This window comes from Vulpes lagopus, chromosome 6, assembly GCF_018345385.1.
Source record: "Vulpes lagopus strain Blue_001 chromosome 6, ASM1834538v1, whole genome shotgun sequence".
Lineage (NCBI taxonomy): Eukaryota > Metazoa > Chordata > Mammalia > Carnivora > Canidae > Vulpes > Vulpes lagopus.
The window spans coordinates 121,589,818-121,613,987 of record NC_054829.1 but is presented as its reverse complement, the minus strand read 5'-3'; the positions used below and the strand labels follow the sequence as shown (position 1 = coordinate 121,613,987).

Genomic DNA, 24,170 nt, shown 5'->3' with positions numbered 1-24,170 from the left:
AAAATTTTTTAGATCATTTCAAGAAACCGCATTAAAGCTAGTAAGTATGATTTGGAAACTTCTCAGTGAAAAGCCAGAACTATATATCCACTTAAGAAAACATCTAGAAATTTATTATTCTATTCCCTTGTTTTGCATTCTTTTCTCAACATCTCTAAGTAAAATTTATTTTCTAAATATTCAAATTTGACTATTTCTTAAAATTACCACATCAAAATGACCCCCAAATATTAAACTATAGATTATCACTTATGCATGGGTAACAACTAATGAAAATCTTTTTTCCTGATTAATAGTCCATTTATCCAAAGATTGTATGTATTTCGATGTTGTCATCCCATAAGAACAAGACATCAAAGAGAAAATAATAATTTAGTGTATTAAACTAGCTGCTCTGCCAAGAAAATACATGTGGTAAATATAAACGGATAAATTTATAACTGGAACTTCCTTCACAAAATATAATAGTCTTCTACTAGCAGAATTTGAATATTACAGCTTTCAACTATATTCTAAACAAAATAATTAAAAATCAATTCCAATAATTTAGAATAAGTGCTTTATTTTTTTAATTCCCACAAAAACTGAAACTATCATTTACATCAGTTGCAAGAGCAATAAAAATCAGAAATCAATTTGCTATAACTCTTGAAAACATGAGCATAAAACAAAATTAAAAGAAACAAAAAGGAAAAACCAAGTACTACTTTTAAACTGAAGATAATCTGACTACCTGTCATACCCACCTGCAAATGTACAAACAGAAGATGCATTAGAAACAGGGCAAGATTTAATTGATTTAGAACAAAATTCCAACCAATCCCAACCCAGTTTTCAATTACTTGTGCATGTTTATTATAGAGCCACAAAAAGTAAATCTCTTCTAATATGTAACCAGCTGATGTCAATTCAGAACATTCCACACTAGCACAACAATAACTATGGAAATCATGAGGTATGACTAGAGTAGGAAAAAAGCCAAACTCAGCATCCAAAGTGCACATATTTCATACTTCAATTTAACTGCAATATAGTTCTAGTTTGGTTAAAAAAAAAATTTCCTTAAGCTATTGGTCTAAAAGAAGAGCAAATGTATTTTTTTTGAATTTAAAAAATATATACGTAATCTTCCTTTGTTTTTGATAAGTTCAAATATGAATTGATAACAGGGTAATTGGATTCTTTAGGAAAGCTCTATAGAAGAGATGAATACAACATACTATATCTTCTTTAAGAAGTATGAGCTGAAATGTTTAGGCATTCCTTGCATTGTTTTTCTATATATTTAAGGAATGCTGTTCTTATAAACAATTGCTTTGAAAAAGAAATACTGACACCAAAATACATTACTAGAGGATCTCTATAAAAGGTCACCAAAACTATCCTTGCTCATGACATCAGGGAAAATGAGTTTTCAGAATTTATCTTGTTAGAAAAAAATGCTACCGCTTTTCTTCCTTTTTCTTTTTTGTGATTATCACAATCAAACATCAGAAGATTTTCCCCAAATAAATACTGATGTAAATGTTGATTTCAAGGGCAAACAACTTTCATCAGAGTCTATTTCTCAGGCATTTCACCATCTGTTGAGACTGAGGCAGCACTGTTCTGGTGTGAATTGTCACTGGACTCCTGGGAAGTATTCCTTCTGGGACAGTTTATTGGGACCTGAAGCTGATTAGCAGATGTAGGCTTAGCAGCATTTGGTGGCTTTGTAGAGGAATTAGATGGAAGTCTATGACGACTACTGTCCTCACCAGAAGTAGATGAATGTCTTTTTCTTCCAAATTCCTCACTAATCGGGGGCTGCAAAATATGAAAGACAATACAGTGACAATTTTACTATTTTCCCTGCCCTCAAAATCTAAGGTCAGACTTTTTCAAAAAGATGGAAACTATGTTGGCATTTCAGTAGATTCTGTTAGTATAACAAAAACTTCACAGCAATTCAAGGTATTAAATTTTCTCAACTAAATCACCTATATTTGTTCATTCTTTCAGTTAACATTTTTTTAAAAAAAGATTTTATTTATTTATTCATGAGAGACACACAGAGACAGAATGAGAGAGAGAGAGAGAGAGAGAGGCAGAGACACAGGCAGAGGGAGAAGCAGGCTCCATGCAGTGAGCCCGACGTAGGACTCGATCCTGGGTCTCCAGGATCATGCCCTGGGCTGAAGGCAGCGCTAAACCACTGAGCCACCAGGCTGCCCAACATTTTTTTTTTTTTTTTAAGATTTTATTTATTGATTGATGAAAGAGAGAGAGAGAGAAAGGCCGAGACACAGGCAGAGGGAGAAGCAGGCTCCATGCAGGGAGCCTGATGTGGGACTCGGTCTTGGGTCCCCAGGATCACGTCCCCAGTTAACCTGTTTACTAAGATTCTCGTATGTTTTAGGGCTTGAGCTGCATTCAGGGCATAAATATAAGGCTGGGTTCCCTGCCTCCAAGAAAGTGTTTCAAAGAGGCTATTTTCCTTCTTTTTTCAACTTCTCAACTGCAAAGCACTTATAACTCTAGTCCCTTCCAACCCTAAACTCTTATCCTAGACTTGTTTGAATGATAGTTTAACAAATAAATGAAAGCAGCAGAGAGAGAAAAGATACCAAGTCAAATATCTTTAGTGAGTCTGAAGGCTTATCTAGGATTTCTAGGATAAGGAGAGTGGAAAGCATTATTGATGGTACTAATTTTAAACATTTTCAAATAAATATCCATTAAGCTCCCAAATCCTCTCAGATTGCAAGCAAGGACAGGGTAGGCAGTGATAATGTATTCTGCACTCAGAAACAGTCAGCTTGTAAGGACTTTCCAGGTGCAAGGTCTTTCCAGACTTGGGAGCCCACAACTATAACCACCAGACTATTTCCATCTGAAAACAAGTTAAGACCATAGCCTCCTTTTTCCAATCTTCCACTGTATTTAAAAGCAGAGGCCTGAATTCTTAACTTCTGTTCAGATACGGGAAAAGGGGAAAAGTCACTATTTATAGAGCAAGGATGTCTTTGTGACAGAAATGGCGAGGCCACTCTTAGAAACATCTTGATTCCAGAGACAGGCACTTCTATTAATTCTGTTCCTGGGCTATCAAGACTATTTATACAAAATATAACACAAACAAATTACAATACTAACCAGAGATGGACCTAGCATTCATTTCACCTCTCTCTTTTCTGTTCTTTTGACTCTTATTTTTCTTTCTTTTCCTTTTTCTTATTTTCATCTCATTCTTTAATTCTTTCCTCTTACTCTTGAAATCAAATTGTTTAAGGCTTACTCTTCTGTCTCTATATTTAACATAACATAACATGACATTCTTTTCTTAATTTTATTATGTGGAGAAACCTAAATCCATGTTATATCAGCACATATTATGAAAGTAAAGGATAAAAGTACATAGAAAGTGAAAAATTTTTGAATTGTTAGTGAGAAATTACTAATATATCCACATCAAAGTCACTAAATCTACAAAATGTTTAATTATAGGGGTATATCAAAATTAAAGTGAACTGACAATTGTACTGTGGTTACATAAGATGTTAACATTTGGGAAATGTGGGTAAACAGAGTAAATGGAAATTTTTGCACCTGTTTTATTATTTTAAAAATATTTTATTTATTTATTCATGAGAGACACAGAGAGAGAGGCAGAGACACAGGCAGAGGGAGGAGCAGGCTCCATGCAGGGAGCCTGTGTGGGACTCGATCTGGGGTCTCCAGGATCACGCCCTGGGCTGAAGGCAGCGCTAAACCGCTGAGCCACCTGGACTGCCCTGCACCTGTTTTAAAGTTTAATTTCAAAACTAGAAAATTACAATTTCAAAATAAAAAGTTAAAAAAATAAAAATTGTGAAAGTAAAGAAAGTCATGATAACTCAAAATATGAAGGTAATAAAAAGACTACAGAAGAAAGGACTTAAAACTTACATCAATGCGGAAGTCTTCTAACCTCTTAAAGCTACAGAGGTATTCCTGAAGTTTTGGGTCAATAGACTGTGTCTTAGATTGAGAATATTTTAGGTAAGCCCAAAACTTTTCTAATCCATACAGCTGACCTAGTAACAAAGAAAAATATACACAATATATTATACAAAATTTTAAAAACAATTCATATTGACCATGAGCCTATCAGCAATTAACCATTTATGTTCCAGCATATAATGTATCTAGATTTTGAGAATAAGACATTGTAATAATGGCAGCAACATTTAGTAATAAGCATCTGTTATATGAGGTATTAAATGGTTTTTATATTTTAAACTAATTTGAACCATATATAAACCTGTAATGTAGGTGCTCTTATGTATATTACTGATAAGTAAACTGAGGCTAACAGTTAAGTGACTTAACCAAGGTCACACAGCTACCAAGTGGTGAAAATGGGATTCAGACCTACATATGGATTTAGCCTAAAGCTTGCACTGTTACCCACTGTACTATTCCATCTTTCCAAGCATATTTGCTGATGTTTCAAAGAATTTTCATGCAGTGGAACATCAGTGAGTATTATCACGTTTGTCAAAGGAAAAATGGCAAAATACTACTCCATAATGGAAACACTTGGGTGTGGTTATTTTCCAACACCTCACAGGAATGATCTTACTATATGGTGCCCCATCCTTCATCAAGAACCCTAATAGTGGCCTGAAGATCTTAAATGACCTACTCTGAAGAAAATAGTTATGAACTCCTTTCCTATTTAGTGACTCAGGTTTGCAATTTTCAAATAGAATAAGACTATTGGTTTTTTTTGGTTTTGTTTTGTTTTACCAGATTCGTAGTCTTTTTTGGTTTCTTCTTGGAAATCTTTAAAAATTTCTTGTCTGAATTTTTTTTCCAGTCCGTAACTATAAAACCTGAACAGACATTCTAATCCATACCTGTAGAGAGGAAATAGAAGGTTTATAGTAAAAATTTTGCTATGGCAATGCAAACATTTCATAGATACAAGCAAACATGATATAAATAAGCCCCTCCCCGCAAAGGCTTAAATGTGTGCAGGGGTTTTTTTTAAGTTTAAGTGGTTATTTAGTAATCCATAGATGGCTTTGTTATTTTTGTTCACTCAACCACAGCATCTGATGGAAGTATACTGGGAACCTGCAAATTGAGAGGCAGCCCATGGACAACTACACTATGGCTCCTTTAGACAGAGCCCTCTCCTTGGTATTTGTGAAGAAATGTTGAAAAGATTTAGTGATACTGGGAATATTTGAGTTTTCCCAAACCAAGGTTTATAATGGTGTGTTTGTGCATGGTTTTAAATACTTTTGAACACAATCTTCACTCAAGAAATATAAAGACTATACTGTTGTGCCCCAGACCCTATGTGTGGGTGATCCATTCAACTATAAATGACAAACCTAACTAAATGGCTCCTCATAGATCTTCCCTATTTTTGTTATAAAGTACACTTTTTAAAAAGATTTTATTTATTCATGAGAGACACACAGAGATAGAGGTAGAGACATAGGCAGAGAGAGAAGCAGGGTCCATGTTGGGAGCCCAATGCGGGACTCGATCCAGGGACTCCAGGGTCATGCCCTGGGCCAAAGGAAGATGCTCAACTGCTGAGCCACCCAAGTGTCCCATAAAGTATATTTCATAAAAGATATTTTGCTAAAATAATTTTAATTACTATATATATCAGAAAACAAATTTCCTTCTATTCTGTAACTACCTAGAGGACCCAAGACAGATTTTGGACAGGGGATTAGCAAACTACATGGGCTCAACCTTTAAATTAACTGTGATGAGTAGAACCCATGAGAATGAACAAAGTCAACAAGACAGCAGTAAAATGACCATGTCTAGCTTACTAAACTAAAACATGTCATAATTAAAAGATTCTTCAGAATTCTTAAGTTGTTCTGGGTGCCTTACAGGAATAAAGAATACAATTTCTGGTAGTCTTTCTTGACATTACTGGTAACATAATTTTACCTGGCTTTTATTCACACGAAGGTGCGTGTGTGTGTCTTCTGTAGCTAGTTTATTTTCAAGATGGAAAGTTATGGTCTGTCCAGAAGAATAAATAGGTTTCTTGGCAAGCCACCAAGAGAGATGTAGGACTACTAACTATACACCCACAGACTGACATGAGCTCTTTGCTTTGGTAGCCATGAGTGATGCTATTCTTTGAGCTTGTATGACTGAAGGCTGAGGGGACTGAAGACTAAAGAACACCAGCTCAGCAATGACAAATCACCTTGGTACTTCTTTTATGGGATATTATATTAATATTAGTTATATATTAGTTTATATTGGTAAAGGCCAATAGACGACTACAATATTTGGATTTTTAGTCTTATTTTTTAGTAAGCCAATTCCAAAGACCAAAAGTATGACATTAATAACAACCCAACTATGCAGCCTAACTGCTAGAGTGAAGATCAGGGGCAAATAGCCAGCCTCTCAGTTGTTATTTATTCATTTACCTCTCATTATGAGACAGCTTAGATGAGTGAAAACAAAGGCTGAGAAGCAGAACTGTATTTGAATTCTAGGACTGTAATTATATCCCTGAAAATGGGAATAATGATATCCTACTTTTTAAGAATAGATGACATAGTATTTGTAAAGCATTTAGACCACAGCTGACACATTGAAGATACATGATAAAGGTTATTTCTCTCCTTCTTTCTTGAAACTACCTTATTGCTAAGTTTAGTCAATGGATAGATTTAGTATTGATCTTCTTCCTAATAACAACAGCAATTTACTGAACACTTACTGTGTATCAGGTAGTATGTTAAGACCTTTACAGGTTCTGTTTTGTTTAATCTTCACAATAACCCTATGAGGATAGTTACCATAATTTCCTCCACTTTATAGATAAATGACCTTAAGCATATTGGGAATAATATCTTGCCAAGATCACAGTAAGTTAACAGGCTGGGATACAAATTTAGGTCTGATTTCAAAGCCTTCAGATGCTTAACCACTGTGCTACACTTCCTAAGGAACAGCTAATCCAGACTAGTCATGAACACTGCAGAAACATACCCAAAATTATGTGTTCAAAAGCTACTAGAAACATACACAGATGACTATAGGAAAACAGAAAAACTCCCAATCTAGACTTGGACAGCCATGGGCATATCAGAAAAGTTATTACAAAGTCAAAGAACAAATTGAAATTGTTTTTAAAAAGAGCAAAATATGCTAAACTTAGAACAATGACTTTCAAATTTTTCCAAGTCCAATAGTAAGAAAAATATTTTATCTGGTCACTAAGTCAACACAGTATGTGTGTATATACAAGCATATACATGTTTTGCAAACAATTCTTAAATTTGCATTTATGTATTAAGTGTGAAAAATTTAGCCTTACTGTATGTTGTCAGTATGATATTTTTCAAACCTCTATATTGACTTCACAACCCACTAATGGGTAGCACATCATACTTTGAATGAGAATATCAAAATCAGAAATAGAAAATTTTGCCTTTTGTGCCAACTCTGGTAAACTGGAAGCAGCTATTAAAACTTTTGTAAGACTATAAATCTGAATTCAACAACATGTAACAGTGCTGGGATTGATTAGAGATGTAATAACAGAAGAGAGAGAAATAGAGGTAAACATACTATGTATCTGTCATTCCCAATCAAGATAAACGTTCTGGATGAGAATTAGTCTTTATTTTTATACAAATTAGGGAAAATGTAATTTTTTTTCTAGAAAACTTTATTTCTAGCATCTTGTATTCCTCTCAACGATTACAATATCTGATTAACAGTATATTCTTATTTAAGATTTACAAGTAGAATCCATTTTTACAACTTAAAGAATGGTAAATTTGAGCAAACAAGGAGTGTAAAATTATCTTTTTTTCTTCTTTCCATTTCTTCTTCCTTTCTCTCATTTTCCAGGAATAAATAGTTTGCATGAGCCCACTTCAAGTTCCTTCTCATCCTTTTAGTCTGGTCTCAACTCTACCATATAGACACTCTCAAAACTTCTCCTGAACATTTTTCAAAGAAGTAAGGTCTAACCTGGATGAAAAGAATGAGTTAGCAAAGCAGAAGGAGGAAGAAGAGAAGAATAAGCAGAGATGAGAATATATAGAAAAATCTAGAGGATAGAGCTTGGGTCATTCAGAGAACGTGTTCTGCATCACTGTTGCCTAGAAGACTAGAGCACACTAGCAGGAAAAAAATGAGATTTGATAGATGAGTCTGGACTCATGAGAGTCCATTATTTGTTCATCATGAGAGGCCTTATTTGTTCTTGGTTCAAGGCATCTTAACAACTAGTTTGGCTCTAAGTATTTATGAATTTGAGGATATCTATGCATATGCAAGGGAGGTCTCTAGTGGCTCTTTCAGATTTCTTTTGGCCTTTGTGCCAGGCCCCAAGGTGGTTCCAAATAATCCTACCTCCTGGTATTCACAACCCTGGGTAGTCTCCTCCTATCAGGTATGGTACTAGGGTTGGTCTGTGTGAATAATACAATATGGCAGAAGTGATGGTATGTTACTTGCAAGCACAGGTTATATAAGACATAAAGGATTCCTCTCGGAAGTTCTCCAACTTTCTTAGATCATTTGCTCTGGATGAAGTCATGTTGTTAAATGCCCACCGGGAAGCCTATGTGGTGAAGAACTAAAGCTTTCTGCCAACAGTCATGTGAATAGGCTTGAAGAGGATCCTCCAGCCTAAGTCAAGTCTTCAGAGGCTGCAGCCTGACCTAACATCTTGACTGCGCATGAGACCTGTGAGTCAGAACCACCCAGCTAAGCTGTTCCTAAGGTCCTGACCCTTAGAAACTGTAAACTAATAAATGCTTCTGAGTTTGGGGATAATTTGCTATGCAGCAATAGGAAACGAATATAGCCCTCTTTCCAGTTACGTTATGCTACCCTCATAGTTCAAAACTGGGCCATTTCAGTACTAGTTTTTAAATTATTTTTTTGAAAACTCCCTTTAACTGTAAAAATGTGAGAAAATATTTGACCTGTAATTTTCTTTTGCATCTTCCCAAGCAAGTTGTCTAAATTCCTCATACATTTTTTTATTGAAGTGATCTCTGAGGAAAAAGGACCAGAAACGAAAGAGGGTATTCATTTCTTGGGACTGGCCAATTCCCAAGCGTTTTCTCTCTGGAAAAGTTAAAATAATAAAACATTTTTTTTTGTTAAAGAAACTTATTAAAGTCAAATCAGCAGACATTTTACATGGCTTAAAATAAGAAAAGCTAAAACATATTAATCTCCAAAATGTATCTGGGTTTCTTCTAAGTAAGGGATAAGTATGAATCCATTTTCTGACTCATTGCTCAAATTTAAGCATTTGTCAATGGTAAGAAGAATATGCTAAACTTTCTTCATGTAGCTAAGCTACAAAAATACATGAAATACATAAGTAATTAAGGTAATTATAACAAAATAAAAGAATATCTTAGCCTGATGTTAAATATCACATTTTTAAATATTATATTTTAGTTTTAAACATAGCTACACAAAGGACAAGCATCTTACCACTTAGGCATCTTCGACGATACTTGTGGTACACTTGTTGGGTAAAACCATTTTCCTTCAGAAGTTCATGAGAAGGGTGCTGGAACTTTGGGAATGAATGAGGAGTACATCCATAACCTCCTACTAGTGGTGCACCTTCTGAAGGTGAAGCATTTGAACTGCTGTTTGAGGAGGGGGGAAAAAAGCCTTCAAACTGAAATATCAAGAACCAAGTGTTTAAACAATTTGTGCTATTTGTTATTGAGTCTGAACAGTGGAAAAGACTAAAACTAAACTAATGACATAAAGATGGACATATGAATTACTTTTTATATTCAACACACAGGTATATTCAGAAGTTGATAAAGAACAAGGTTATAAATTCCCATACTAAAGTAGTAAGTAGAAGCAGATAACTGAATAGCTAGCTTATTCCTCTTCCAGATCCGTTATTAGTTTAGTTTAGTTTCCTATGGTATTGGAGAAATTTCAATTTTCATGAGTAATTAAGTAAATGATGTAAACTGGACAAATGGAAATGAGAAATAAAATCTGGTACAAAGGCAGTAATTTCATGAGTCCAAAGACATGCAATTCCGTACATCAATTCCACTTCTGAAATAGCTCCTAAATCAATCTCTTCTTTTTTATCTGCACTTCATTATTCAAATATAGGCTTTCTTCCTCTTTCACTCAAACTAACTGGTCTCGTTTCTCAAATCTCCCTCCTTCTATTCTACCACCAAAGTGATCCTGTGTTTTGTTCTGTTTTTTTTTTGTTTGTTTTGGTTTTTTTTCAAAGTGATCTTCCTAAGACACAGATCTGAATCAGTGGTTTTCAACACGTGGTCTATGGATGCTTCCCAAGAACTCTTCAAAAAGTTTGCAACTCAAGACCATTTTCACAATAACACTAAGGTATTATTTGTCCTTTTCACTGTGTTCACATTTGTACTAATAGTACTAAAGCAATTGGGTATAAAACCCCTAATGCAAATGGAGGCAGTGGTACCAAACTTTAGATATTAGTGATTATATTATTCACTGCTACGCACACGCAAATTTTTAAAAATGCCAGTTGTTTCGACTTAAGATGTCCTTGATGGAGCAAAAAAATTAATTTTGTGAAATCTCAGTCCTTAAGTACTTGTCTTATTGTGTGTGACAAAATGGGACAAAAGCTTTAGTTTTGCAAAATGAGAAAGTTCTGGAAATGTTTCACAACAATGTGAATATACTTAATACTACAGAACTGTACACTTAAAAATGGTTAAAATGGTATTTTTTGTGTGTGCTTTTTAATCAGAATTTTTAAAAAATGGCAGGGGGACCCCAGGGTGGCTCAGTGGTTTACTGCCTGCCTTCTGCCCAGGATGTGATCCTTTAGTCCTGGGATCAAGTCCCACATCAGGCTCCCTGCATGGAGCCTGCTTCTCCCTCTGCCTATGTCTCTGCCTCTCTCTCTCTATGTCTCTCATGAATAAATAAATAAAATCTTAAAAAAAATAAATGGTGGGCATGCCTGGGTGGCTCACTTAGTTAAGCATCCAACTCTTGGTTTCAGCTTGAGTCATGGTCTTGGGGTCCTGGGATTTAGCCCCCGAGTAAGGCTCCATGCTCAGCTCAGAGTCTGCTTGTCCTTCTCCCTCTGCTTCTCCCCACCTCCTTCCACTCCCTCCCTCACTCAAATAAATAAAATCTTTTTAAAAATGCGATGGAAGCATAAAGCACTTTTGCAGCATTATCAAAGTACAATGGGTATTTTTATGGACTGTTTGTTGAATTCCTAGCCCCTAATATAATGGTATTAGGAGGTAATTAAGTCATGAGGGTAGAATTCTTATGAGTACGGTAAGTGCCCTTATAAAAAGAAAAATAGGATAGCTTGCTGCTTTTTTTCTGCTATTTGCCATGTGGGGATACAAGAATAGAGTCCTCTGCAAAGCAGGCTCTCAACCAGATACTGATCTTTTGGGACCTTTATCCTGGAACTGTGAGAAATAAATTAGTTGTTTAAATTATGACATGTGTGCTATAGCAGCTTGAACTGAGACAATTATCTAAAGTCAAAGCACTTGTGTGATAAAGTTGTGAGTGGACCTAGTTGATTTTTTCATGGAACATAATTTTTAATTAGAAAACAACAAATAAATTAGGGTTATTCAGACTTCATTTTGTGTTAGACATTTCCTTGTAAATGAACAAAATGAATCCATAATGTCAAAGAAAACAGCTTTCATACAAACATTCCAATTTTGGAAACCTTGTATTTGTAACCATGAGCCTGATAGTTTACACTAATACTTAAAGACTTTTCTAATAAAATCAGTGGTGCTTTTTTTTTTTAAGGAGTTTGTGTGTGCAGGTCTGTATGTATGGTAAAATATATACAATATTTAGAATTTTAACCATTTGTAAGCATGCTTACTCTTCAACTGCATTAAATATTCACAATAATAATGTAACTATCACCACTATCTATACCTAAAACTTCTTTATCATCCCCAGTTTTTGGACTTTAAAACTCCATTAAACAATAATTAGGCTTTTCTTCCTCCCCTCAGCCCCCAGTAACTTCTATTCTACTTTCTCTCTTTAAATTTGACTGTTCAGGGTATCTCACATACAAGTGGGATCATACTATATTTACCCTACTCAGTCCAACTTATTTCATTAAGCATGTTTTCAAGGTCCATCTCTGTTGTTGCTGCATAAATTAAACTTTCATTCTTTTATATGGTTGAATAATATTCCATTGCATGTATATACCATACTGTATTTATGCTATAATCTGTTAATGGACATGGGTTGTTTTCATCTTTTGGCTGTTATGAATAATACTTCTATAAACATGGACATAAAACTGTTTGTTCAACTCCCCGTTTTCAGTTCTTTTCAGTTCCACCTCTACATACCTAGAGGTGGAATAGCTGGCTCATATGGTAATTGTATGTTTTAATCTTTTGAGAAAATGACAAGTGTTTTCCATAGTGGCTGTGGCATTTTATATTTCCACAAACAATGCGCAAGGGTTCCAATTTCTCCACATCCTCACAAACATTTATTTTGAGATATGTATGTATGTATGTATGGATATACGTATTTAAGTACGCACTCCATGCTGGGCGTGGAGCCCAACATGGGGCTTAAACTCATGACCCTGAGATCAAAACCTGAGCTGAAATCAAGAGTCAGGTGTTTAAGCAATGGAGCATCTTAGGTGCCCCATATTGTCAGTTTTGTTTTTTTAAAAAAAATTATACATATCAGACAGCTCAGGATGCCTTAACAAAAGACCACAGACTGGGCAGCTTAACAGAAATTTATGTTCTCACAGTTCTGGAGGCCAGAAGTCTATTAGAAGGTGGAGGAGGGGCAGTAAAATATGCTCTGGACTGAGAAGGCACTTTGAGACCAAAAATCAAAGCCACTCCATACTGTTTACAGTTTTTTATTCAGGGCAATTTACTGAAAGGGGGATTGGGTGGATGGATGATCTTGGCACTTTGCAGCTATTTTCCACAAAGTCCAGACCTTAATCTACAGAATTTATAGAGCAGTGGTGGGGAGTTTGGGCGGGATATCATTGTGGTGAGGTCAAAAGGTAGTTATCTAAATTAGCATCATCTGTATGCCAGAGAGATCTCTACTACGTTATCTGAAGTGGTGCAGTCTAGGGGTACCTGGATGGCTCAGTGGTTGAGTGTCTGCCTTCAGCTCAGGTCGTGATCCCTAGGTCCTGAGATCAAGTCCTACCTACATCAGGCTCCGCATAGGGAGCCTCCCTCTATGTGTCTTTCATGAATGAATGAATAAAAATCTTAAAAAAAAAAAAAAGTGGTGATGCAATCTATACACCAGAAGGATAATCAGAGTAAGCCTTCCCTCATTCCATCTAGAGTATACATTAACCTCCAATGGGCCTGGAACACGTACCCCTGTGGGAGGTCATTGTGCAGACAAGAACAAGATGGAAGGCAAAAGATAAGAGTAGGTATTGTCAGCACTCCTACAAAGTCCTAGGTCAAAATGCCAGCAGCACTGGTTTCTGGTGAGGCTTCTCTTCCTAGATTAGAGAGAGCTACCTTTTCAATGTGTCTTCACATGGCTTTTTCTCTACATATATATAGAGATTCCTTGTGTCTCTTCCTCTTCTTGTAAGGACATGAGTCCTATTAAATTAGGCCCCATTTTTATGACTTCATTTAACTTTAATGCATCTCCTTAAAAGCTATCTCCAACTATAGTCACACTGACGGTTAAGACTTCAACATATAATTTTAAGGAGAAACCATTATACCATCCTAGTAGGTGTGAATAGGCATCTCTTTGTGGTTTTTGATTTGTGTTTCTCTAATGACTAATGATACTGAACATCTTTTCATGGGCTTATTGGCCATTTGTATATCTTCTCTGAAGAAATAAATGTCTATTCAAATATTTTTGCCAGTGCTCACTTCGGCAGCACATATACAAATATTTTTGCATTGGATTTTCTTTTTAGTTGTCAAGTTTTTGGAGCTCTTTATATATTCTAAGTATTAATCCCTCACCTATTAAGTGATTTGCAAATATTTTCTCCTATTGAGTAGGTTGTCTTATGACTCTGATACTATCTTTTGATACATAACAATTTTTTTATGATAAGTATATATTTTTTTCTGTCACCTGTGCTTTCGGTGTGATACTCAAGAAACCAATGCAAATCTAAAGTGATGTAGATTTTTCCTTTATGCTTTCTTCTAATACTTTTATCGGTTTTTCTTAACATATTTTTAATTTAAATTAATTAACATATATTATTGGTTTAAAAGGTAGAGGTCAGTGATTCATCAGTCATATATAATTCCCAGTGCTCATTATATCATATGCCCTCCTTAATGTCCATCACCCAGTTACCTCATCCACCCAACCCCTCAACTCTCCAGTGACCCTCAGTCTGGTTCCTATGACTACGAGTCTCTTATGGTTTGTCACTCTGATTTCATCTTACTTGACTTTTTTCCTCTCTTCCTCTATGATCCTCTGTTTCTTAAATTCCACATATGAGTGAGATCATATGATAATTTACTTTTTCTGATTGACTTATTTCACTTAGCATAATACATGTTAGCTCCATCCACGCCTTTGCAAAAGGCAAGATTTCAGTTTTAAAGATGGCTGAGTAGGGCAGCCCCAGTGGCACAGTGGTTTAGCACCGCCTGCAGCCTAGGGTGTGATCCTGGAGACCCAGGATCGAGTCCCACATCAGGCTCCCTATGTGGAACCTGCTTCTCCCTCTGCCTGTGTCTCTGCCTCTCTCTCTCTCTCTCTGTCGCTCATGAATAAATAAAGCTTTAAAAAAAATAAATAAAGATGGCTGAGTAGTATTTCATTGTATATATGTACCACTTCTTTACCCATTCATCTGTCGATGGACATCTGGGTTCTTTCCATAGTTTGGCTATTGTGGACATTGCTGCTATAAACACTGGGGTGCAGGTGGCCCTTCAGATCACTACACGTTTGTATCTTTGGGGTAAATCCCTAGTGGTGCAATTGCTAGGTCATAGGGTAGCTCTATTTTCAACTTTTTGAGGAACCTCCATACTGTTTTCCAGAGTGGCTTGCGTCAGCTTGCATTCCCACCAACAATGTAAGAAGGTTTCCTTTTCTCTGTATCCTTGCTAACATCTGTTGTTTCTGGACTTAATTTTAGCCATTCTGATGTGTGAAGTGCTATCTCTCTCTTTTTTAAAAATTTTATTTATTTATTCATGACAGACAGAGAGAAAGAGAGAGACACACAGGCAGAGGGAGAAGCAGGTTCCGGGCTGAGAGCCCGACGTGGGACTCCATTCCGGGTCTCTGGGATCACACCCCAGGCTGAAGGCAGCGCTAAACCACTGGGCCACTGGGGCTGCCCGTGAAGTGCTATCTCATTGTGGTTTTGATTTGTGCTTTCCTGATACTTAGTGATATTGAGCATTTTTTCAAGTGTCTGTTGGCCATTTGGATGTCTTCTAGGGAGAAATGTCTTTTCGTGTCTTCTTCCCATTTTGTGATTGGATTATTTGTTCTCTGGGTGTTGAGTTTGATAAGTTCTTTATAGATTTTGGATACTAGCCCTTACTCTGATATGTCATTTACAAATATCTTCTCCCATTCTCTCAGTTGTCTTTGGTTTTATTGTTTCCTTTGGTCTGCAGGAGCTTTTTATCTTGATAAAGTCCCAATAGTTCATTTTTGTCTTTGTTTCCCTTTCCTCTAGGCACCTGTCCAATAAGAAGTTGTTCAGCTGATATCAAAGAAGTTACTGCCTGTGTTCTTCTCTAAGTTTTGATGGTTTCTTATCTCATATTTAGGTCTCGCATTTATTTTGAATTTATTTTTTTATATGATATAAGAAAGTACCACAGTTTCATTCTTTTGCATGTTGCTGTCCAGTTTTCCGAACACCACTTGTTGAAGAGACTGTCTTCTTTCCCTGGTTTGTCCAAGATTGGTTGACCATATAGTTGTATGTTCATTTCTGGGTTTTCTATTCTGTTTCACTGATCTATGTGTCTGACAACCTTTTTTACAAAAATGGAAAACTTTATTTTCAAATCATACGAAATTGAAGGAGTTCTAAGAAGCCAAAACAATCTTACAGAGGAAGAATAAAATTGGAGAATCAACACTTAGTAACTTTGAAAATTACTACAAAGCTACAGTATTAAATTAAATTAAAATATTATGGTCCTGGCATAAGGATGGATAAGTGGACCAATGGAATAGAATAGAGAGCCTAGAAATAAACTCTCATGTGTCTGGTCAGTTTATTTTCAACAGGGGTGCTAGAACTCTTCAGTAGAGAAAAGAATCATCTTTTCAACAAGTGGCACTGGAAAAACTGAATATCCAACATCCAATATCCAGCAAAAGGATGGATAAGGATGGATCCAGAACTTATTCCCCATACAAAAAAAATTTAACTCAAAATTGATCAAAACAAATGAAAAAATGAACTATTGGGACTTTGTCAAGATAAATAGCTTCTGAACAGTGAAGGAAGCAATCAACAAAACTAAAGACAACCTACAGAATGAGTGAAGATATGTGCAAATGACATATCTGATAAAGGGTTAGTATCTAAAATCTATCAAACTCAACACTCAAAAACAAATAATCCAGTTAAGAAATGGGCAGAAGACACTAATAGACATTCTTCCAAAGAAAACATCCAGATGGCTAACAGATACATCACTCATCATCAGGGAAATACAATCCAAACCATGATGAGATACCACCTCACACCTGTCAGAATTGCTAAAATAACAACATAGGAAACAACAGATGTTGCTTAAGATATAGAGAAAGGGGAATCCTCTTACACTGTTGGTAGGATGCAAACTGGTGCATCCACTCTGGAAAACAGTAGAGAGAGTCCTCAAAAAGTTAAAAATAGAGAACTATCCTCTGACCCAGCAACTGCACTACTAGGAATTTACCCAAAGAATACAAAAATATTAATTCAAAGAGGTATATGCACCCCAATGTTAACAGGAGCATTATCAATAATAGTCAAATTACGAAAAAGCCCAAATGTCCATTGACTGATGAATGTATAAAGATGGAATATTACTCAACCATAAAAAAGAACAAAATCTTGCCATTTGCAACAATGCGGATGGAGCTAGAGTATTATGTTAAGCAAAAGAAGTCAGGGAAAGACAAATACCATATGCCTTCACTCAGGTGTGGAATTTAAGAAACAAAACGGATGAAATACAAAGGGTAAAAAAAAAAAAAGAGAGAGAGAGGCAAACCATTAAACAGACTCTTGGGGATCCCTGGGTGGCTCAGCGGTTTGGCGCCTGCCTTTGGCCCGGGGCGTGATCCTGGGGTCCGGGGATCGAGTCCCGCGTCCGGCTCCCTGCATGGAGCCTGCTTCTCCCTCTGCCTGTTTCTCTCTCTCTCTCTCTCTCTCTGTCTATCATAAATAAATAAATATTTTAAAAAAACAGACTCTTAACTATAGAAAACAAACTGAGGGTTACTGGAGGGTGGGAGGATGGGTTAAATGGGTGATGAGTATTAAGGAAGGCTCACTCCATGATGAGCACTGTGTGTTGTATCTAAGTGATGAATCACCAAATCTTAGAGTTGAAAGTAAAATTATACTGTATGTTAGCTAACTGGAATTTAAATAAAAATTTGGAAAAAGATAAAAAGGCTGTTGGAATTTTGATAAGGATTTTATTGAATCTATAGATCACTTTAGTTAGCACTGATGTCTAACAATATTAAGTCCTCCTATCCATGAACATGAAATGTCTTTCCATTTAGTTAGGTCCGCTGTAATTTTTTCAGCAATGTTTTGTAGTTTTTAGTATACAAGACTTTTACCTCTTTGTTTAGAATTTTTTCCCCCTAAGTATTTAATTCTTTTAAGTGCTAATGTAAATAGAATTGCTTTCTTAATTTCCTTTTCAAATGTTTAATGCTGGCATACAGAAACACAGCTGATTTGTGTTTTGTACCCTGCAACTTTGCCAAAATTTTAAATTAGCTTTAGTATCTTTCTTGTTGATTCTCTGGGAGTCTATATATAGAATCACAGTATCTGTGACTGGAGATAGTCTTACCCTTTCCTTTTTAATTTGATATCTTCCCTTTCCTTCTCTATTAGCTCTGGCTAGGACTTTCAGTACAACATTGAATACCAACAGTGAAAGCAGGTATTCTTGTCTTGTTTCTGATCTTAGGAGGACAGATTTCAATCTCTCACCCCTGACTGAGTATGATGTCACCTGTGGGTCTCTCATAAATACTTTTTATCATGTTGAGGGATTTTTCTTCTATTCTTAGTTTCCAAAGACTTTGTAATCATAAAAAAGATGTTGGAGGGCAGCCCGGGTGGCTCAGCGCTTTAGCACCGCCTTCAGACCAGGGCGTGATCCTGGAGACCCGGGATCGAGTCCCACATCGGGCTCCCTGCATGGAGCCTGCTTCTTCCCTCTGCTTTCTCTCCCTCTCTGCATCTCTCATGAATAAATAAACAAAATCTTTAAAAAAAAAAAAGATGTTGGATTTTGTCAAATGTCTTTTCTTTGTCATGTGGTCATTTCCTTAAATTCTTTTTTAATTTTATGTATTTATTTTAGAGTACGTATACAAACGGGGAGAGAATCCTCAAATTGACTCCCCGTTGAGCTTGGAGCTTGATATGGTGCTTGAACCCAGGACCCAGAGATCATGACCTGAGCCAAGACCAAGAGCCAGCTACTTAACCAACTGAGCCAGCCAGGCAACCCTAGCATTTCCTTAGTTCTATTAACATGATGTATTTTCTTATGTTGAACCACCCTTGCATTACTGGGATAAATTCCACTTGGTCATGGTGAATAATACTTTCAATATACTGATGGAATTTTTAAATTAATTATTTATTTAATTAATTAATTAATTTAAAATAGGCTCCACGCTCAACATGGGACTGGAACTCACAACCTTGAGATTAAGAGTTGCATGCTCTACTATCTGAGCCAGCCAGGTGCCCCTGACAACTGCTGGATTTCATTTGCTAATATTTTGTTGAGAACCTCTACATCTATATCCATAAGGTACACTAGTATAAAATTTTTATTTTCTTGTGATGTCTTTATCTGGTTTTGGTACTAGGGTAATGCAGGCCTCATAGAATAAGCATTCCTTTCTCTTCAATTTTTTGGAAGAGTTTGAAAGGGATTAGTGTTAATTCTTTAAACATCTGGTAGAATTCACTTCAAGTAAAGCCACTTGGTCTGGAATTTTCTTTGTTGGGGGACCTTTGAATAGTGGTTTGATTTCTTTACTCTTATATATGGGTTGAGAATTTCTATTCTGGAATAACTTTAATGTGTATGTTTTGAGGAATTTGTGCATTTCTTCCAAGTTATCTATCTATTGATGTATAATTGTTCATACTATTCTCTTTGAATCCTCTTGTTTCTGTGAAGTTGGTTAGTTGTTTCCATTTCCATTTCCAATTTTAGTTATTTGCATCTTCTTTTTTGACAGCCTAACTAAAGAAACTTTGTTTTGTTGATCTCAAAAGAATCAACTTTTGTTTTTGTTTTTTTAGATTCTATTCATTTATTCATGAGAGACAGAGAGAGAGGCAGAGACACAGGCAGAGGGAGAAGCAGGCTCCCATGCAGGGAGCCCGACTTGGGACTCGATCCCAGGACTCCAGGATCACACCCTGGGCCAAAGGCAGACGCTCAACCCTGAGCCACCCAGGCATCCCTCAACTTCTGTTTTTACTGATTTCTCTACTGTTTTTCTCTTTATTGTTTATTTTTGCTCTCATTTTCAACTTTTTCTTCCTTCTGATAGCTTTGGGTTTAGTTCACTCTCAAGTTTCTTAAAATATAATGTTAGGTTACTGATTTGTGATATCTTTTCTTTTTAAATACAGGCATTTATAGCTGTAAATTTCCCGCTGAGCACTGCTCTCCTTGCATTGCATTAAGATTTGGTATGCTATGTTTTCACTTTCATACATCTCTAAGTATTTTCTAATTTCCTTTATGATTTCTTTTTTTCGACTCATGGGTTAAAAGTGTGCTTAACTGCCACATATTTGTGAATTTTCCAGTTTTACTTCTATTATAGACTTCTAACTTCATCCCATTGCAGTCAGAGAAGATACCTTGTATGGTATCTGATTTAAAATTTATTGAAGTATTTCTTTTGACCGAACACATGGTCTATTGTGGAGAATGTCCTGTGTGTATTTAAGAATATGTATTCTGTGTTACTGTTGGGTAGAATATTATATATTAGGTTAGGTCTAACTGGTTTATTATATTGTTCAGTCCTCTATTTTGTTACTCATATCAAGTTGATCTATGCATTATTGAAAGTAGTATATTGAAATCTCCAACTACTCTTATAGAGCTGTTTATTTCTCCCTCCAATTTTTTCAATTTTTGCTTCATATATCTTTTTTTTTTTTTTTAATTTATGATAGTCACACAGAGAGAAAGAGAGAGAGGCAGAGACACAGGCAGAGGGAGAAGCAGGCTCCATGCACCGAGAGCCCGACGTGGGATTCGATCCCGGGTCTCCAGGATCGCGCCCTGGGCCAAAGGCAGGCGCTAAACCGCTGCGCCACCCAGGGATCCCCATATATCTTTTTTTAAAAAAATATTTATTTGAGAGAGAGAGAGGTGGGGACCGGCAGAGAGACAGAGGGAGAGAATCTCAAGCAGACTCCCTGCTAAGCATGGAGCCTGACACAGGACTAGATTCCATGACCCTGAGATCATGACCTGAGCTAAAATTAACAGCTGGATGCTTCAGGCTCCCTGCATGGAGCCTGCTTCTCCCTCTGCCTCTGTCTCTACCTCTCTCTCTCTCTCTGTTTCATGAATAAATAAAATCATTAAAAAAAAAAAAAAAGATCTGGATGCTTAACTGACTAAGCCACCTAGGTGCCCCAATTTTTGCTTCATGTATCTTGAGGGGCTATTATTAGTTACATGTATTTTCATACAATTAACCCTTGAACAATGCAGGAGTTAGGGGTGCTGACACCCTACACAGTCAAAACTCCACATGCAACTTTTGACTCTCTAAAATCTTAACTACTAATACCTACTGTTGACCAGAGGTCAATACACACAGTCAATTAACACATACTATGTATGTTTTTTTTTTTTACATACTATGTATGTTAAATGTATTCTATACTATACTCCTATAATAAAATAAGCTAGAGAAAGAAATGTTAAAAATCACAAGATAAAATAATATTTATAGTACTTTACTGAGAATCTAGAGTATATGAATCTGTGCTAATATCAATCAGTCTAGGATTTATTTTAGCAACATTCTGCAGACTAGGACCAAATATAATTGGAAAGAGATTTGGAGATCTCAGTTTGAGATTTGGGGACATTAGAGCCATAAAATAAGTCTAAGAGCAAGAATCTAAAATTCTATCAAAATTTATGAGACAGGGCAGCCAGTGGTTTAGCGCTGCCTCAGCCCAGGGGTCCCGGGATCGAGTCCCATTGTCAGGCTCCCTGCATGGAGCCTGCTTCTCCCTCTGCCCGTGTCTCTATGCCTCTCTCTCTGTCTCTTATGAATAAATAAATAAATAAAATTTAAAAAAAAAACCACACACACAGGGCAGCCCCGGTGGCGCAGCGGTTTAGCACCGCCTGCAGCCCAGGGCGTGATCTGGAGACCCTGAATCGAGTCCCGCATCGGGCTCCCTGCATGGAGCCTGCTTCTCCCTCTGCCGGTGTCTCTGCCTCTCTCTCTCTCTCTCTCTCTCTCTCTCTCTCTGCATCTCTATGAATAAATAAATAAAATCTTTAAAAAAACCCACAAAATTTATAAGACAGACACAGAAAGACAAGAAAACTAAAATTTTTAATCAAAAGATAATGCAAAAAAAAAAAAAAAAAAGAACAAGATGTACAAAGGTGATCCACCTATTGCCATGATCACACAGTGGACTTCAAAATAACTGTGATTAGATTAATATGTTGAAGGATCTCATGGAAAAAGAGAACATGCATTGACAAAGAATTTCAGTAGGAAAAAGAAAAATCTTATTAAAAAGTCAAATGGTGGGGATCCCTGGGTGGCTCAGCGGTTTAGCACCTGCCTTCAGCCCAGGGTGTGATCCTGGAGTCCCGAGATTGATTTCCACATTGGGCTCCTTGCATGGAGCCTGCTTCTCCCTCTGCCTGTGTCTCTGCCTCTCTCTCTGTCTCTCATGAATAAATAAATAAAATATTTAAAAAGTCAAATGGTAATATAAAAATAAGCACAGTATCAGAAATGGAGAATCCTGTAAGGAGTTTGTCAAGAAACTGGACATGGGTCAATAAAAATTATCCAATGTGAATTACAAAAAGAAAAAGAGTAGAAAAAAAGAGAGGAGATCATCTAAGAGCTGTGAAATATTAGCAAATAGTCTAATGTATACATAATTAGATCCCCAGAAGAAGAGGGAATGAACAATAAGAACACAGGGCAAAAAAATACTTGAGGAGGTAAGAGATGAAAATCTTCCTAACCAAATAAAAGATAACAAACAATTTAAATCCAATAGTCTCAGAGAACCACAAGCAGGATAAATCCCTTGTGTATCCACACATATTTACACATACATCCATACCCATACTTAGATCCATCGAAGACTTTAATACCTAATAAGAGTATCTTTCAAAACAGAAAAAAACTTTTCCTGATTAGCAACAGTTGACAGAATCCACTGCTAACAGACCTGTACAAGAAATGAAGAACACTACAAATGGTAAAAATAGAGCAAATGTTTTAAAAATGGGTCATGTTACCCACCCAGAGGGTATCTGGGTGGCTCAGTTGGTTAGGCACCTACTTTCAGCTCAGGTCATGGTCTCAGGGTCCTGGGACTGAGCTGCAGAGATTGTCTGTTCATCTGGTTCCTTGCTTAGAAAGCAGTCTACCTTACCCGCATCCCTTGCCCCCTCATGCACTCTCTCTCAAACAAATAAAATCTTTAAGCAAATAAAAATGTCTCACGTCGCTTGCCTTAAAAGCTGTCTAAAGAAAAATAATTAACAAAGCATAGTACAAAGGATGGGAGGAAAGGGAACTTTACAGTATTAATATTCTTATGCTATACATGTAGTGGTATAACAATATTTGAAAGTAGACTAAATTGAAATGTATATTATGAACAGTAGAAGACCAGAAAAAATAAGAGAGATAACTGAGAAGCCAATGGTACAGATAAAATAGAATTATTATAAAAACTCAATTGATCCAAAAAAAACAGAAGGAAAAAGAACAAAGAAGAAACAAGATTAATAGAATATAAGATGGTAGATTTACATCCAACCATATCCATAATTACATCAATGTAGACAACCTAAAGATAGGAATGTTGATAGTGGGTGAGGCTGCGGTGTGGGAGGCAGGACATGCAGGGAGTATAAGGGAACTCTTAGTACTTTCTATTCAATTTTTGCTGTGAACCTAAAACTACTCTTTTAAAAAAAAGGTCAATTTAAAAAATTCACACTCACTATTATAAATATCTGACTGTCACCCCTTAATTAAGCTCCAGAAAGGCAGGGACTGTAATTATCTTGTTCCCTGCTGTATACTCAGTGCCTAGAAAAGTGCCCAACACAATGTTAAGCCCCTGCTTTCCTGATATGTTTTACTTGTGAAAGAAGGTGGAGTGGTGCCTGGGAATGAATAAATCATTATATAGATAAATTATTAATAACAAAAGATATAATGTAATAAAAAATGAGTTGTAAGAAAGATATTCCTGACTAAACGTTCTATTAAATGTTCTAACTAAACCAAAAGTTACTGACTAAACATCTTTCCCCATTATTTGTTGATCTCTAAATATAGTGCTCTGATAAAAAAAAAAAAAATCCTGGAAAATAAACGCTCAAAATCACTTAGAACACAAAATGTATACAATAGATATAAAAAAAACAGATACACATTTTATTTATTAAGGACAATATAATGAGAACAAAATGTAAAAGGATCAAATAAATATCACTGGAAAGACAGAGGTGGGGATTTTCAGATCATGATAAACTTACTAGCTTGTCTTTGAATGAAAATATTTAATCTTTCCCTCGTAGTAACCAGTCAAAAAACATTTTTTCTTAAAGGTAAGTTTTCTTTTAGAAAGTAGGTCAGATAATTATTCTGAAAATATCTATATAAACACAAAATGG

General features: G+C 36.1%; 1 protein-coding gene across 8 annotated transcripts in view; it reads right to left on the bottom strand.

The window, feature by feature from the left end:
* Nucleotides 1–545: 545 nt before the first annotated feature.
* Nucleotides 546–24,170, bottom strand: part of LARP1B (La ribonucleoprotein 1B) — a 128,053-nt gene continuing 104,428 nt past the window's right edge. For 6 of the 8 annotated variants that reach the window (XM_041760063.1, XM_041760066.1, XM_041760067.1 and 3 more), the window contains 5 exons: nt 9,481–9,641; nt 8,958–9,102; nt 4,771–4,880; nt 3,928–4,055; nt 546–1,806 (listed from right to left, as the gene is read on the bottom strand). In XM_041760063.1, coding sequence (XP_041615997.1) covers nt 1,561–1,806; nt 3,928–4,055; nt 4,771–4,880; nt 8,958–9,102; nt 9,481–9,641 — 790 coding nt within the window. In that variant the 3' untranslated portion in view covers nt 546–1,560. Of the gene's footprint in view, nt 1,807–3,927; nt 4,056–4,770; nt 4,881–8,957; nt 9,103–9,480; nt 9,674–24,170 lie in introns of those variants that run through there. The other 2 variants (XR_005988564.1, XR_005988565.1) reach the window with 2 other exon arrangements.